General features: G+C 41.2%; 1 protein-coding gene across 4 annotated transcripts in view; it reads left to right on the top strand.

Moving 5' to 3' along the window:
* Positions 1 to 17556, top strand: part of STK4 (serine/threonine kinase 4) — a 92112-nt gene that overhangs the window by 34388 nt on the left and 40168 nt on the right. For 3 of the 4 annotated variants that reach the window (XM_027621448.2, XM_027621450.1, XM_027621451.1), the window contains exon 10: positions 16881 to 17038. In XM_027621448.2, the coding sequence (XP_027477249.1) occupies positions 16881 to 17038 (158 nt within the window). Of the gene's footprint in view, positions 1 to 16880; positions 17039 to 17307; positions 17450 to 17556 lie in introns of those variants that run through there. The other variant, XM_027621449.1, reaches the window with a different exon arrangement.

A 17556-nucleotide genomic window follows, 5' to 3' on the forward strand; every position in this document is an offset into this window, starting at 1 on the left:
GTTTTCAGTAGTATTTGAATAGTTTCATGTGTATTTGTCATATTGTGCTTATCCTCCGAAGTTTGTACCACTTTACATTCCACGAGGGTAATAGCAGCTATCAGAGCCCTTGATTTCTTCCTTATATCCATCTCTCCTTTTTATTTCCCATGTTTTAAATCTCTGTGCCACTTTCTAGGTGTTTTCTCTGTATTTATCTTCTATCATTCATTTTTTAGCCATATCAAATCAATGATTTGACCCAGACACTGAGTTTATTTCTTTTTTCTTAAGATTTTATTTATTTATTTATTTAAGAGAGAGAGAAGGAAAGATAGAGAGTACAAGCCGAGAGAAGAGGGAGAAGCAGGGTCCCAGCTGAGCAAGGAACCCGACGTGGGGCTCCATCCCAGGACCCTGGGATCATGACCTGAGCTGAAGGCAGATGCTTAACACCTGAGCCACTCAGGCGCCCCAGACACTGAATTTATTTCTGTGGATACATTTTTTGCTTCCTAGTTTGTTTGTTTTTTAAGATTTTATTTATTTGCGAGAGAGAGTGAGCGAGTGCACATGCAAGCATGAGCAGAGAAGAGGCAGAGGGAGAAGCGGACTCCCCACTGAGCAGTCAGTTAAGCTGAAGGCAGACGCTTAGCTGACTGAGCCACCCAGGTGCCCTGCTTCCTGGAAGTTTTAATTAGTTATTTTTAAATCTAGTTTTTCTTCTTCTATAATGTTCTAATATTGTCTTACAAATGTTATTCCTTTATCTCTTTGAATATTATAAATGTCTTTATTTTAAGGTATTTTTCAAAATTAATTTTTTTGAGAGAGCGAGAGAGAGCGCATGTATGTGCACCTGAGCAGGGTGGTGGGGCAGAGAGAGAATCCCAAGCAGGCTCCACGCTCAGCTCAGGTGATCAGCAGATCCTGATGTGGGGCTCGATTCCACAACCTCGAGATCATGACCCAAGAGTCAGACACTTAACCACCTGAGCTGCCCAGGTGCCAGTAAGGTATTTTTTAGATCAATCTATTATCTTGAGTTTCTTGGGTCTAATTTCTGCTGTTTATTGTGTCTGCTATCTCATGCTATTAGATTTCTTCTTACACTTCGTGATTTTTGTTTATAGGCTTATCTTCAGTGGGAAGTATCTTCTTCGGAGTTCTCTTATGTTCCTTGAGTTGCATAGGTATCCCTGTGGGGCTCTAAGGGGTATTTCATTCCAGTGCACTCTTAGATTATTTCTCATTTCTGTAGTGTGCCTGTGGAACAGCCAAGGGAATTACATTTCTAGAAGTTGACTCTTTCCACCTCTTACAGGGGCAGAAGCCATTCCTAAGTCATGTCCTTGAGCTTGTGGGTAGAGTTTGACCTGGCTTCTATCTTTGTGCTGGGAATTGAGTTCTAGCTTCCTATAGACGTGTCTTGGCTCCTGTCTTTATCCTGGTTCCTGTTCCCACATCGGGCTTAAAACTAGTCTCTATGGTTTGGTTTTCCCAGTGGGCCATTCACTTCAGTGCTGTGGGTTCCTTTGTTGCTTTTGCCATTTGCAGAGTTTCCTGTTCTAGTTTTGAGCACTACAATGTTTCTGTTTTGTTAAGCTTTGAACTTTTGTGTGTTTAGAGCAGGAGAGGGGCCTCTAGTGCTTCCTCTCATTCAATCATCTTGAGCTGTCCGTAGTGATGATATGTCTATTCTTTCTCTACCAGGGAAGACTCAGTAGAGAGATTGTTATTTGCTCATGGTCACATGGCTAGTAAGTGCCAGTGCTGGTAATCTGAAGTCCAGAGTCTATGCTCCTGTCATTCTACTGAACTTTCATTGTGTTTTGGAAGCCCACCCTTACATTAATGGGCATTAGATCTAATATAGAACTCATCAAAATTCATGATTCAGATGGGTGTTGGCTTCTGAGGAGATTCCAGAGATACCTTTTTCTTTTTTCTAGAACCAGTTATATATTATATATAAATTACTTGTTTATTCTCAGGAGGATAGGCATTATAACTGTTAATAGTAATAATTAATGATTAGGCCCTTAATATATATCAGGCATTGTGCTTAATCCTTTGCAAGCATTTCACATATTAATCATTACTACCATGCTGTGTGGTAAATACAGCCACCTCCCATTTTATAGCAACAGAAATGAAATTGCAAAGAGATTAAGTAACTTGCTCGTGATCACATAATGAGTAATAGAAGAGCTGAGGCTTGAAGCCAGATATGTTTGATTTCAAAGCTTATTATGTTATACTCCACTTTGGCAGAGCCTCTTTATTGTGATCGAGGCTCGTGTTACAGATCATACTTTGGTGAGTCTCAGCCCACAGGAATGTACCTCTCCTTGCTGGTTGTCTGAATAGCTGCTCTACAAGTCTCCCCAGGAGTTCCAGAAGCAAAGGACAGATGGTTCTCCAAGGGGGCCTAACTCTGATGATAGGCTTAATGGTGTGTTGTCTGAGGGAGTATGTTTTGGTTGTGTATATCTGAATCTACAGTAAAGAATCCAGTTGCAGGGCGCCTGGGTGGCTCAGTTGGTTAAGCGACTGCCTTCGGCTCAGGTCATGATCCTGGAGTCCTGGGATCGAGTCCCGCATCGGGCTCCCTGCTCGGCAGGGAGTCTGCTTCTCCCTCTAACCCTCCCCCCTCTCATGTGCTCTCTCTCTCTCATTCTTTCTCTCAAATAAATAAATAAAATCTTTAAAAAAAAAAAAGAATCCTGTTGCAGCTGGAGGGAGGGGATCCGAGTGGGGTGAGATCTGGCTGTCTTACAAGAGACTTCAGGAACATCTGTAAGAACCATGGAAAACCGTGGCCTGTACTACTTTGAAAACTTATGTCTGGATAAAATATCAGTTTGGGGATTTTGGAAGATTTCTTCTATTTGTGTATGTAAGTGTCTTTTTTTGGTAAGGGCTTTAGAAGCACTTTGTCCCAAAGATCTGAAGTGGCAGAAGAAGTTCTAGGTCAGTGTTAGGATTGTTGTGCTTTCTCTGGACCAGCAGAGGGAGCTGTGTAACAGAGCATGGTTAAAATTGTGTCTACCCGCCCCCCGACCATCTGCATTCACAAATCCCCTTTCTGTGCTAGGCTTTATTCTCCATCAAGACTATCGTTTATTTATTTTAAAATCTATTTTAGGCAAGCGCAGCAACACTAGGACAGTGTCTTTATTTTATTTAGGTAGGAAACTGGATACCTCATACTTGGCAAAGTCCAAATAAGACTGAAGTCTGCCAGAACGTCTCAAAATAGTTTAAACTTTTCCTCTCTCTTCCCGGATTTCTTGGTAGACCCTCACCAGAACTGACGCTTTCTTTCTGCAGCATGGTACTGTGGATGTAGTTTTGCAACCATCATCAGCTAAAATGGCTAACCAAGGAATTAAATAAAGTTTTAAAATAAGACTTAAAATTCTGGTGCAGAGCTCACTTGGGGAATGTTACTTATGTATCAAAGTAAATATTAATAATGGCAGCTTATAGTTTTGTTGCCTCTAATTTTCACCTAATCTGTTTCTACATTGACTACACAGAAGTCAATCTTACTTCTTTCTTTTGATCCTTATATACTTTTCTTTCTTACCAAGATCTCCAGTACAGTGTTGAATAGTAGAGGTGGTGGTGGGCATTCTTATTTAGAAGGCTTGAGTCCGTGGCATCAATCCTTCCATCTTCTAGGGGCGCCCAGATGGCTCAGTCGGTAAGCGTATGTCTTTGGCTCAGGTCATGATCCCAGGGTCCTAGGATCAAGTACCACATCGGGCTCCCTGCTCAATGGGGAGCTTCCTTCTCCCTCTGCCTCTCTGCCCCTCCCCCTGCTTGTGCAGGTGCACACTTGTGCGCTCTCTCTGTCAAAATAAATAAGTAAAATCTTAAAAAAAAATTCTTTCCATCTTCCAGTGGTCCAAGTTCTGACCTAAGCCTTTCAAAGTAGACTCTGTGAAAGAGAGTAAGTGGGTGATTTCTATTTAAAACATGCACGCCATTAAGAAATTTCCAATTTTTATTCTAGAGCAATGGGCACATTAATCTCTTGGAAATAGAATTTTAAAGTGAGTGGCATACTTACGTTAGGACAACTCAGGAGCACAGTTTGGGTAAATTCCTGGGATAGTATAATGTGGTGAAAATGTGGCATATTTGTAGTTTCCCAGAAATTCTTAAGTCTCATGAAGGCCTCTATTGTTGCCATAAGTTTCCTCATGTCCAAACCAAAGCCCAGGCTCTTGTTGAAATGATTTTGTTTCGACACCATCCATAAGATAGTAATTTCGGAGCTGCAGAAGATGGAAATTCTTGACTCAAAGCCCATTTTCTTGACACCTGCCGTTGTTTGGAGGGGATTGTTAAAGTGTTGCCTCCCTTGTGTGTTTCCTATCTCATTCTTCCTGACTCCGGTGATAGCATTTTGCAAGGATGGTATATAGGACATCAAGTATTGCAGGTATTTTAACACTTCTTTTACCACCGTAGCCTTACTGTCCAGTTTCTATCCGCTCAGGATTTTTAAAACTATTGTCGGAGAGGGCGCCTGGGATGGCTCAGTTGGTTAAGCGACTGCCTTCGGCTCAGGTCATGATCCTGGAGTCCCGGGATCGAGTCCCGCATCAGGCTCCCTGCTCAGCAGGGAGTCTGCTTCTCCCTCTGACCCTCTTCCCTCTTGTGCTCTCTATTTCTCATTCTCTCTCTCTCAAATAAATAAATAAAATCTTAAAAAAAAAAAACTCTTGTCAGAGAATATTAAGTGTCCGTGTGTGTCTTTGCCACTCATAGCAGTGACTGAGAGTTTCGCATGCATTGGTATAGTTACACATATCAAAGCTAAAGCTGAAAACATTTCGTTTTGTTAGAAATGTATCTCTTAGTGTAAGGGTAGGAGAGAGAAAAAGGGATCGTGGAAAGAACATTAATTTTGGAGTCAGTCTTGGCTTTGAAACTTGCTCAGCATCTTATAATAAACTTCATTCCACCTTGGCAAGTTACTTCCTTTTCTTTGAGCCTCAGTTTCCTAGTCTGAAAAAATGGGGCATAAAAGTTCCTACTTTGTAGTGCTGTTAAGATGATAAGAGATAATATATGTAAAATACTGAGCCTGTAAATGCTTAAAAGTGGTAAGTAACATAAGTTCATGAGTGTTTTAATGAACCACAGTGGCTTTTTAATTGGACCTAAACATTCCTTCAACCAAGGCTGCTTTTCTCATCCTAATTCCTTTTCTCCTGCTGGGTATTTTTTTTGTTTTCATTCTTAGTATTAACGGTGTTTTGTAAGTGCCACTGCTTTGCCTTTGCAACTCGCATGAAAACGGTCGAGCTGGGATGGCTGGGGGGCTCTGTTGGTTAAGCATCTGCCTTCGGCTTGGGGCATGATCATGGAATCCTGGGATTGAGTCCTGCATCGGGCTCCCTGCTCAGCGGAGAGCCTGCTTCTCCCTCTGCCTGCCGCCCCCCGCCCCCGTTTGTGCGTGCCCTCTCCCTCTCAGACAAATAAATAAATAAAATCTTTAAAAAAATAAAAGAAAAAGAAAATGGTCGAACTAAAGGAAGGTTACCTGTCAGTTTCAGTAATGTTTTAAAAATGTGCCAGGATGAGAGAGAGTGGCTCTGTGTGTGTGTGTGTGTGTGTGTGTGTGTGTGTGTGTGTGTGTGTTTCACATTCCTTGGCAATAAGATATAGGTGTTTTGAAAATCTGTTAAATAGCTCAGAATACAAGATGACAGATTTTAAAGAAGGCTAGGCTTTGGATCCACCTGAGCCTTCCTTTGTTAAGTTTCAAACTGTTATCTTAATACTGTGGCATTTATTACTGACTGGATTTTTTTCTCTCCCCGAAAGATAATCGCTGTGGTTCACTGTGCATTTATCAGAAGCTTTCTGCTGGGTGGGATTTACAATAGAAGAGCAGGCTCTTGGTCCTTAGACTTTTCTCACAATTGCACACATAATTCAAGGTCAGTCTGCTAGAGTGGAGACTAAATCCTAATTGTTTGTGCAGTTTTTCTAATTGTGTCCAGATGTTGGGCTCAATTTTATCTTTGGAAACCATTAACATTCTTGATTCTTTTGGGATGAGCCAAAAAGCACAGACACGTGGTGCCTGAAAATTCATTTGGAAACACCCTGCCAGACCACGTATTAGGATATGAAAGTACCAGATCTCAGTGTGACTTGGGTGAAGGGCTCAAGGCCTATATTTTTGGGAAGATAAGGTGCTCCATTATAGTTAAATTGGTAAAACAAGAGCCAAGAATAGCTTGGGGGATATGTATTTTCCAAGAGAAAGCAGTACCATGAAAGTAATGAAGAGCAAGGGAAAATGAGTCCTAAAAGATACGCTTTGGCTCTTATGCCTAAAGAGGCAGATAAATCAGTTGTGACTGGTTAGGGGAATATATTTCTCTGGCGCTCTAAGCTGTTCTGACCTGCCTATTATTTAGCAAAGGAATGGAGATGCATTTTGATCAACTTACAATGGCTCTATATAGAAAAAGTAGATGATTCTCTTAAGTGTTTCTGCTGTAAAAAATATCAATTTGGAGGGGCGCCTGGGTGGCTCATTCGTTAAGCATCTGCCTTCGGCTCAGGTCATGATCCCGGGGTCCTGGGATCGAGCCCCGCATCAGGCTCCCTGCTCCGCGGGAAGCCTGCTTCTCCCTCTCCCACTCCCCCTGCTTGTGTTCCCTCTCTCGCTGTGTCTCTGTCTGTCAAATAAATAAAATTAATTAATTAATTTTAAAAAATCAAGTTGGAGTCAGTATTTGTTAACAATAAGTATCTAATGCCAAACAAAAAGTATTTATTAGGTAGTCACTTGTGTCATTACTGTGTAGTGTACAAAAACCAAATGAGGCATTTGCTGCTGACCAGGAATTTATAGGTTTAAAGGGGAAGATGACATTTGTCATTATCATTATCTAGTATTTACGGAGAACCTGCTGTACTGTAACTGTTCATTGTAATTTCTTTTATGTCTGGGACATTACCGGGGATGCTTCAGATAGTGGTATTTGATGATGACGTAACTTAGTTGGGAATATAGGACCTCTGTATATGAAGGTAGTATAATACTAGGCCAAATGCTGGGTAAGTGGTACAGACAAATATTAAAGGTTTTGTGAGAAGGAAAGCAAGAACTTAGATGTGCAGAAAGTCTGGGGGAGGCTATTTTAGCAGGTGCAAAGTCAGAAACGTAAACACATATATTGAATATTCAATTTGGCTGAAGTGGGTTTTGACCGGATATTGAAGGACCTTGAATGCCACACTAAGTTTGAACTTGATTCTGTTGGTCATAGGGTACTATAAAGACATTTTGATCAGAAAGGTGGTAGAACAAGGTGGTTTTTTAGGACACTCAGTGGGATGATGTGGAGTTTGAAAAGGCAGGAAAAGGGAAGACCAATTAGGAAGTGTTTGCAATAACCAAGGTATGGATCATTTTCACTTGTCAACCTTCTTTATCTTTTTAGATGTGCTACCTCTATTGCTCTCGTTAGTAACCCTTTTTAAAATCTGGATTTAGATCTCTTTGAATAGATACATGGCAGCAGACTTAAAGAAGTAAGTACTACCACCCAGAGGTCACGTCAGTTTACATAGAGGCAGTTGCCAAAATTGGTTAACTGGAAGAGTTATTCTAGTTGGCCTCCAGGGAATCCTATAACTTATGATTCCCAGCAGTTCGTAGTGGTTTCAAAGAACATTCAAAGGAATATTTATGACCAGACATAGAAACTTGGATAGAAACTTGTGTAATGACATGAATTACAATGTGGAAAGCACTTAGGTGCCCAGTAACAAAAACAAAAACAAAAACCACATAAGAAACAAAGTCTAATAAAGGTTAGATTAAAAATCAGAACAAACAACCCTCTGATAAGGCATATTATTCCAAGACAGAAGAAAACATTTGAGGGATTTGTCAAGTTTTTTCTTGCAAATATTCATATATGAAACAGAAGAAAATACAGGCTCTGTCTATTCTTTAAGGTAGAAAAGAGTTCTTATTGTGGAAATTAAGGACAGAGTGTGACCATTATGGTTTACTTAGTGACAGTCATAAAAATGAACGTAAACACGAAAGGGCATAAAGTTGAACATCCAGCAGGTGGTCACTCCAAAGGAAAAGATGGGCTTCAGTTTTTGGTCAAGCTCTTTCCCAGTTACGACTACCCTGACATTATGTCATAGATCATATGAATCCAGAAACCAAAGTAGATTGTAGAGGAAAGCGGTCCTTCTTTTTTTAAAATTGAGTTATTGATCTGTAACTCACATACCATGTAATTGACTCATTTGAAGAATACAATTCAATGGATTTTAGTATGTTTACAGAGTTGTGCAACAATCACCACAATCTAATTTTTTAAAATGTATTTTTAATTGAGATATAATTCACAAAAAGAGCTACGATTCACCTATCATAAAATTTACCATTTTAAAGTAATAAAATTCTGTGGGGTTTTAGGTATTAATAAGGTTGTGCAGCCATAGCCATTGTTGAATTCCAGACATTTTCTTCACACCCCCCAAAACCCATAGTCCTGTTAGCAGTCACTTCTTGTTACCCCCCTGCCCCTCTCCCCAGGCAACCATTCGTCTGCTTTCTGTCGATACGGAATTTGCCCCTTCTGGAATCATACAAAATGTGGCCTTTGTGTTTGGCTTCTCCCACTTCATGTTTTCAAGGTTTATCCATATTGTGGCATCTGTCAGTACTTTATTCCTTTTTTGGCTGAATAATTCCATTGTATGGATAGTACCCTGTTTTGCTGACACTAATTTTAGAGAATTCTGGTTGCCACCAGAGGAAACTCCATATCTATTAGCAGTGACTTGCCTTCCCACTAACTCACCCCACAGGCCTAGGAGACTTCTAATCTACTTTCTGTCTCTACAGATTTGCCTGTTCTGAACATTTCCTGTAGAGTCATAGGATATGTGGTCTTTTGTGACTGGCTCTTTTCACTTAGCATAATACTTCTAGGGTTCATCTGTGTTGTAGCATGTGTGAGTACTTCATTCCTTTTCATTGTGGAATAATATTCTATTGTATGGCTATACCATATTTTATTTATCCATTCTTCAGCTGATGGACATTGGGTTGTTGGTCCTTCTGTTTTTATTTATTTATTTATTTTTAAAAGATTTTATTTATTTATTTGACAGAGAGAGACACAGCAAGAGAGGGAACACAAGCAGGGGGAGTGGGAGAGGGAGAAGCAGGCTTCCCGCGGAGCAGGGAGCCCGATGCGGGGCTCGATCCCAGGACCCTGGGATCATGACCTGAGCCGAAGGCAGACGCTTAACGACTGAGCCACCCAGGCACCCCGGTCCTTCTGTTTTTATATAGCATTTTTCAAAGAAAAGTGAGTATGGGATACAGTTGCTCATGACTTCACCCCCGGTCTGTGAGCTTAGACAGATTTCCATTGAGTTTGCTGTATGCTGCTTGCAAAGAAAAATGGGTCAGTCATAGTACAGGAATTCATGCATTTCCTGTGTCAGATGAAAGAACCAGAGCAAGAGATGGCTGTTTGGGAAGTTTGACTTTTCTGCTCAGTCCATTCTCTCTATGGCTTCAGGTTTCTGACATTATCATTCAACTGAACGTCTTCATTTCCTGGGATACATCTGAAAAATTACCCTAGCTCACATTGAAACAAAAAGCCCACCAGCCAGCTGAAGCCCTGGGGACAGCATTGCCTTTAATCAGCTTGGACTGATTCTCTTATGCTTTTCAGTACTGACAGGCTGTTGTCCAGCCTACTTGATCATCCAGCTCAGGAGTGCTAAAAGAAAACTTCAAAGACAAGCTTTCTGGGAAAATTCCATTCCCGCACTCTTTCTACACTCAACTTAGTGGCAGTTCTGACATGTCAAGAGTTTTCATTTTAGGGGCGCCTGGGTGGCTTGGGGTCATGAAGCGGCTGCCTTCAGCTCAGGTCATGATCCCAGGGTCCTGGGATCGAGTCCCGCATCGGGCTCCCTGCTCAGCGGGGAACCTGCTTCTCCCTCTCCCACTCCCCCTGCTTGTGTTCCTGCTCTCACTGTCTCTGTCTCTGTCAAATAAATAAATAAAATCTTAAAAAAAAAAAGTTTTCATTTTGATTTCAGAGAATTTGCGGTCTGAGGTGCAGCTCCCAAGACTTAGAATCTGATGATCAGGGTTCATATTCTGTCCTTGTTGGTAACTGGCTACATAATCGTAGGCAGATTTCTCATCTGTTAGGTGGAAATAATAATACATACCTCTAAAGGTTTGAGGATTAAGTGAAATGCTACATCGCCTAGTACTTGGGTGCCTAATAAGCACGGGTCCTCCCCCCTCCCTCCTTGAAGTTTGGATGGGAACATCATGCGAAAGCACCTAGTAAAAAGTCTGAAACTTAGAAGGTGTTCAGTAAACCTTAGTTGAATTTGAACCTGAGTTCTCAAAGAATAGAACTCTTTTTGTAGATACAAAGTTGTGTGTGGGGGGGGGAGAGATCATCTCAGTTAGTTTTTGCTGCATCATAACAAACCACTTCAAACCTAGTGGTCTTGCCGCGCAGCATTGGTGCTAGAGTGATGAACACAGCTGCCTTCCCAAGCTTGGGGCCAGCTGCTGGATGGTGGCGGGGGCTGGCTGACGCATGAAGACCTCAACTAAGAGAGTGTTGACTAGGGCCTCACGCCCCGTGGTATTTTGTCATCCAGCAGGCTCACTCAGATTTATTCACATGGTAGTAGGATGGGCAAGCATTCTCAAGTCCCTGCTTGTAAGACTTTTGCTATTGTTTCAGTGAACAAAGTCAGTCACATGGCCAGGCCCAGAGTCCTTTGTGGGAGGGCACTAATAATGGGCGAGGATACCAAGGATACTGGGCAGAAACCATCATGGCCAGTTTTTGCAAACATTCTATCTGAGATGTTAATTATTATAGTAATGCATATATAGTTACTGAGAATTATCAGTCTCTGAAACCAGAGTGAGAACAGGTGCTATAACTAATTACAGAGTTATTAAGAAAATGTTGGTCACAACAGGAGCACTGACTGCTCCATATGAACCTAATCCAAGAAGCACTCTTAACACATAAAGAAAGAACATTGTGATGCAGGCAGTTAATTTCTGGAATCAGTAAATACAGGAATCACAAATACACCTATTTTTTTTTTGAGGGAATGCATGCTGATTCCTGCCAGTTGAGTTGGCTTCCCCTACCAGTTGATTCATTCATGTCTTCAGCTTTAGTTATATAAAACATTTTTATAACCAGCGTCTCCAGGTGATATCTTTATTACAATTTGGGCCAAGGAAATTTGGTCACTTCTTCCACCTGTTTTAAGAAAGACTTCCTTGCTCCTGCCTTCCCTCCAAAATAATCCCACTAACAACAACAACAAAACTCAGAGTCAGAGACAGTCTTGTCACAAGTATCTTGTTAAGTCCTAACTGTTTTGTGCTTTGGTCTGGTCTTTGATTTATGCCCACACACATCTCAGTTGTGCCATATTTTATTTATTTATTAAAGGTTTTATTTACTTATTCGAAAGAGAGAGGGAGCACGTATGAGCAAGGGAGGAGCAGGGGGAGAGGCACAAGCAGACTCTGTGCTGAGCACAGAAGCCCAACATGGGACTCGACGTGGGGCTTGAACCCAGGACCCTGAGATCATGACCTGAGCTGAAACTAAGAGTCAGACACTCAACCGACTGAGCCACCCAGGCGCCCCTTGGCACATTTTAGATTAGAGGTCATCAAGTGTCACGATCCCTGTGGAGATGAGAACTGTTTTTCAGTGCTTATTGGTAACTCAGCATAAACTGCCAATTCGTAGAATTACGAAACTTTCAGAGCTGCAAAGGGACATAGGAAGTAATGGTCCAGTGGCCTCTTTTTGTAGCTCAGAACCTATGGTTTTCCCAGGACCAAAATTAGATCTTTGAACCCCAGGATAGGGATTTTTTTAGTGCTGTCTCCAAAGTCAACTTTAGCTTTTTTGTAATCTGATACATGTGAGCATTTAATCATTTGACTATAATTACATTTTGTATACATGTGTGAATTTTACTTCCAGCTCATGTCTGAATGTGTGATTAGATCAAAACTCTCTTATTACAAAATTCTGTCTAGTTTTTGGAGCTTTGGTCTCTAATAAATATCAGGTATAATCAAGTCCCTGGTATTAATATCAAAAGATGAAAGCAGAGATGTTTTAGATAGTTTCTTACTTCTGACCCTTAGCTGTTGAAAGAGACAAATAATGGTGACTTACCTTCAACAATATTAGAAGGTTTCAACTGACCTAGGAAGGGCTGTTGTCATCAAATAAGAGAAAAAACTCAAATATAAAGAAAGCAAGTGTTTCATTTTCTCATCTAAACAGTGATAGAAATTAGACAAATGATTATACTCTTGTTTAACAAACATTCCTTTGATTTTTATGATATGGTTTAGAATTAAGCCACAGAAAGGTTATCTTTAATGTTTCATCTCTGGTTTAGAGACTTGGATTTCCAAGATCCACCTGTATTGCAACTGAAAGGAACAAATGAAGCATCATAGAAATATAGAGTACCAATTATACAATTTTTATTGTTGGGTATGATGCTTTAAGAAAATAAAGTCTTTGTGGTTTTTGTAACAATTCCACAGAACATATTTTATTTTTTTTTAAAGATTTTATTTATTTATTTGAGAGAGAGAGAGAATGAGAGATAGAGAGCATGAGAGGCAAGAGGTTCAGAGGGAGAAGCAGACTCCCTGCTCAGCAGGGAGCCCGATGTGGGACTCGATCCCGGACTCCAGGATCATGACCTGAGCCGAAGGCAGTCGATTAACCAACTGAGCCACCCAGGCGCCCCAGAACATATTTTAAATTACCTGTTATTTTAGCCAGAGTTGCCATTTTTATTGATGAACTCATTTCAGTCATTTCTCTGCATATTTAAAGATGAATTGGTAAACAAGTATGAAATGACAGAAGTAATGAGAGGTTGGTGTGTGGTATATGCAGCTTACTCTCAAACATTGTGTATTTTCTAAGAAAGGAGAGAATCTGTGTGTATTTCTCAAAAAAAGAGGATATTCTCTTTTGTTCCGATAATACAGTTGTCAAGTGGTATAATCTCTTGACAATACCGTTCTCTCCCATACCCCTTCACTGTTCGATTGTTACTCTGAGCTCATAGGTCCTTTTTATTCAGTGAGATCTTTTTGGTCCTGAAAGTGTCCGAAAATTTACCAGTGGGAGCCCCTACGGTGGCTCCTAATTCCTGTTCATATGTACCCATTAGTTTTTGAGAAATTGCTTGCTTTTTATGGCACAAAAGATGTTCCAGGCCCACTTGGTACTTTTCCTGCCCTAGACCTGGAGTCAGCTATTTTCCTTAAGAAGCCTTAGTTCCTTTGAGTGGGAGATGGTATTTGCAAACCAAGATCTGAGTACCAGCTGTGCTCATTGATAATGGGGTGGTATTGCTTTAAGGCTTTTTAATGAACGATGCTTGGAATTTTTTTTTTTAAGCATGAGGTCATGTTCATACCTCCAGTTCAAATACAACACACCCAGATTCTTCGTACCTTCCCCATTTCGTACTTTGATGTTCAGCTATTGCCACATCCCCTTTGTAGAGCTTGTACTATTTTGCACACTGATTCGGCGATGGATGAGTGTGCCTGTGTCCCCACAGCCTTACCAACAGGTAAGGTGTTGTCAGGCTTTTGAATTTTTGCCCTTTTGAAATGTAAGAAATCACATCTCTAAATAGGTTTGATTTGAGTTTCTCTTACCGTGTGTGAACTTAAGCATTTTTTTTCATGTTTAAGGACTAATTGGATATCTTTGTGTGTATACAGTTGATCACATGGGGTTGAACTCTGTGGGTCCACTTATATGCAAATTTTTTCGGTAAATACAGTATAGTACTATAAATGTATTTTCTTTCCCTTAGGATTTTCTTTTTCTTTTCTCTAGCTTCCTTTATTATAAGTATGCAGTAGGGGCGCCTGGGTGGCTCAGTCGTTAAGCGTCTGCCTTCGGCTCAGGTCATGATCCCAGGGTACTGGGATCGAGTCCCACATCGGGCTCCCTGCTGGGCGGGAAGCCTGCTTCTCCCTCTCCCACTCCCCCTGCTTGTGTTCCCTCTCTCGCTGTGTCTCTCTCTGTCAAATAAATAAATAAAAACTTAAAAAAAAATAAGAATACAGTATATAATACTTCCAACATACAAAATGTATGTTCATCGACTGTTTATGTTTTCAGTAAGGCTTCAGTCAACAGCAGGCTACAAATAGTTAAGTTTTGGGGGAGTCAGAAGTTATACGTGATTTTCAACTGCATGGGGGTCTGTGCCTTTGTTCAAGGGTCAACTATACTATCCTTTCAAGTCTTTAGCCCATTTTTCTACCTTTTTTGGGTCATCTTTTGGTAGATTTAGGAATATTGTGTGTGTGTGTGTGTGTGTGTGTGTGTGTGTGTGTGTGCGCGTGCATGTCTGTGTGTAGGAGCTTATCTGCCTAAAACCAAGAACTCTTGAGAAATTTTAAAGAATTTTCTTCAAAAAAATTTAAGGTACTTGTTGCACATATTTCATCCAGTTCACCATTTGTCTTTTGTCTTGGCTTATATGTGTGCTTACTAATTTTTAAAAATGTATGGTGTTTTCTTCACACAAAAGGCTTTTATTTATCCATTTTTCATTGCATCTGGGTTTCTGTCATAGTCAGAAACCACACCCAGGTTTCAAGTGCGTCCACACAAGTTTTCTTGTAGTATTTATGGTTCCTGTTCTTACAGTCAGAGCTCTTACCCATGTGGACTTTTCCTGGTTTAAGGTGTGAGGTGTGCATCCAGTTCAGTCTTTTTCTAAGTAACTAGCTGTTTGGAAAGCCATGTGGGCTCTCTGTTTTGTTTCAGGACTTTCTGTTCTGTTCAGCCGGTTGGCCCGTCTAGCGGGAGATTCCGTATGAAAGAGCACGGGCTGCTCTCTGCAGTGGCAGTTGGTGCCATTGCCACGGTTGTGTGCTTCTGGGAGCTCGCTAAACACTCTCGCTGTATGTGTAGGACTGGGTATAGGCTTGCCGCAGGGTTGGTTGTGGGCCCAGAGGAGGGCACTGAACAAAAGGACTGGTCAGCAAACCCAAAACACCTCCACTTGGACAAGTTTTATTTTGTTGTAATTCCTTCAGAACTAGATTATGAAATAATACCTTAAACTTAAGATTAAGTAAAATAAGCATGAAAAGCACTTAATATTGCACCTAGAACAAACAAAACAACACACATTCAGCATATAATCATTGACTGGTCTTAGTAAACACTGTGTTTCATCACTAATAAGTGAGGAGGCAACAGTGAAGTAGGCTTTTGGCAGCATCTGGAAGTGGACAAATCTAGGATTGGCTGCCCTTGAACTTGGCAGTGGTTAAAGTGAGATGACAAACGTCTGAGAGGCAGTCAGGGTGCTAGCTTGAAGCTGGACCAGCAGACATTGGGAGAGAAGAATGCTGGACCAAGGATGTCTGCAGGATGGAACAAGGATGCTGGTCTTTATCTTCTAGACCCCTCCCCATCCACTTCTTAGGGCTCTGTACCTGCTGCTCTCTTTTCCTGGTTACTGGGGAAAAGGGCAGTATAAACCCATATGTTCATGGAAAGCCCTGGAAAAAACTTCCATACTTCTCAGTATTAGAATACTAATCAGAAGCAGAACTTCTGTGAAGTAGGTACATTCCCCTAGCTAGGGTGTTAAGGCATGCCAGGTAAAATTACTCTTTTCACCACCAGTTCCCAACCAGTAACTGCTGTATTCTCCATTTGCCAACTGCTGCTAATAACTGCTAATTCTTTCCTCAGGGATTTTTGGGACCCAACCTAAGCACCCCCTACCAGTCTTCCCTGACCACCCCGGCTTGCAAGATCTCCTCTCAAGAGTGAGATCTTGAGATCTACTATGAGAGACAAATCCTGTTAACATTTTGGTATATTTTCCTCCACTCTTTTTTTTCTCCTATGTATATGATTTTACAGAGTTGAGATCATACTGTCTATATAATATTGTATCTTATCTTCAACTTCTAGCTTTATTGTAAGCCATTTGTAAACAGGGTTTTAAAATTTACATAATATTTCCTGGAGTGGATGGAGTATGATTTGCTTATATTTGTGTTTTCATGCATATTTTTCTTTTTTTTTTTTTTTTAGAGCAGAAGCAGTCTGCCTTTTTTTTTTTTTTAAGATTTTATTTATTTGACAGAGAGGGAACACAAGCAGGGGGAGTGGGAGAGGGAGAAGCAGGTTTCCCACTGAGCAGGGAGTCCGATGTGGGGCTCGATCCCAGGACCCTGGGATCATGACCTGAGCCGAAGGCAGACACTTAACGGCTGAGCGACCCAGGCGCCCCGTGTGCATATTTTTCTTATTAGTCCAATCAGATCATGAGAATATCAAAGGGAAGTCACTCTACTGTATTATCCCCTTCCCTACTCCATTAGCTATAGAAAATGTTGTATACATAGATGATAAGTCAATATCTTTACTCGCTTCTCTGTTTTCGGTCTAAATATCATGGGAACTTTTTGCTATAGGAGACCCACAAAGTACTATTTGCAGCTTACTCAGAGTTGTTACCTCCACCCAAATCTCTCCACCCAGAAAAAGGGGGCTCTGGGGAAATATTTGCATGTATTTTAGGGGGCCCATAAATCCTCTGAAATTCTACGAGAAGCATTTGGAGTGAGCATTTGTGCATTTTCCTGTGGTTTTCGCTAGACTCTCGTAGGAGTCCTTATTTAACAAAAAGCCACTAACACAGAGGCTGAAGCCAATCTGGAGATAGATGTATTTATTAAACTTCTCTGAAATCGAAGATACCATTTTTCACCTTTTATTGTTCTTGGCTTTCAGGAAGGGAAGAAACCATGCAGCCTGCCAAACCATCTTTCCTTGAATACTTTGAACAAAAAGAAAAGGAAAATCAGATCAACAGCTTCGGCCAGAGTGTACCTGGTCCCCTGAGGAACTCCTCAGATTGGAAAGTGCCGCAGGATGGAGACTATGAGTTTGTAAGTAGTGCTGGAAGTAGAGGGTTGTGTCTGCCGGGGAGGGTTATTTGCCATATCACACACCCACTTCTGGCACTTCACCGAAAGTGCCAGAGCATTTTCCTAGGCGGTGCAAGCCCCTGGCCATGCCGGCAACAGCCCCCGGGCTGAGGGCCTTGTGAGTTTGAGATGACACTTTGACTGACATTTGAGCAGTTCTGGGGCTCCTGATTAGTGGCATCTTTGCTTTAAAAATCCTTTATTCGCTTGCCATTTTTCTTTTTGTCAAGCTTGGAATCGTTAATGGTAAAAGAAATACTCATCGAGGGGCGCCTGGGTGGCTCAGTTGTTAAGCGTCTGCCTTCGGCTCAGGTCATGATCCCAGGGTCCTGGGATCGAGCCCTGCATTTGTTTCCCTGCTCCGTGGGAAGCCTGCTTCTCCCTCTCCTGCTCCCCCTGCTTGTGTTCCCTCTCTCACTGTGTCTCTCTCTGTCAAATAAATGAATAAAATCTTAAAAAGAAAAAAAAGAAATACTCAT

The sequence above is a fragment of the Zalophus californianus genome, chromosome 8, assembly GCF_009762305.2.
Source record: "Zalophus californianus isolate mZalCal1 chromosome 8, mZalCal1.pri.v2, whole genome shotgun sequence".
Lineage (NCBI taxonomy): Eukaryota > Metazoa > Chordata > Mammalia > Carnivora > Otariidae > Zalophus > Zalophus californianus.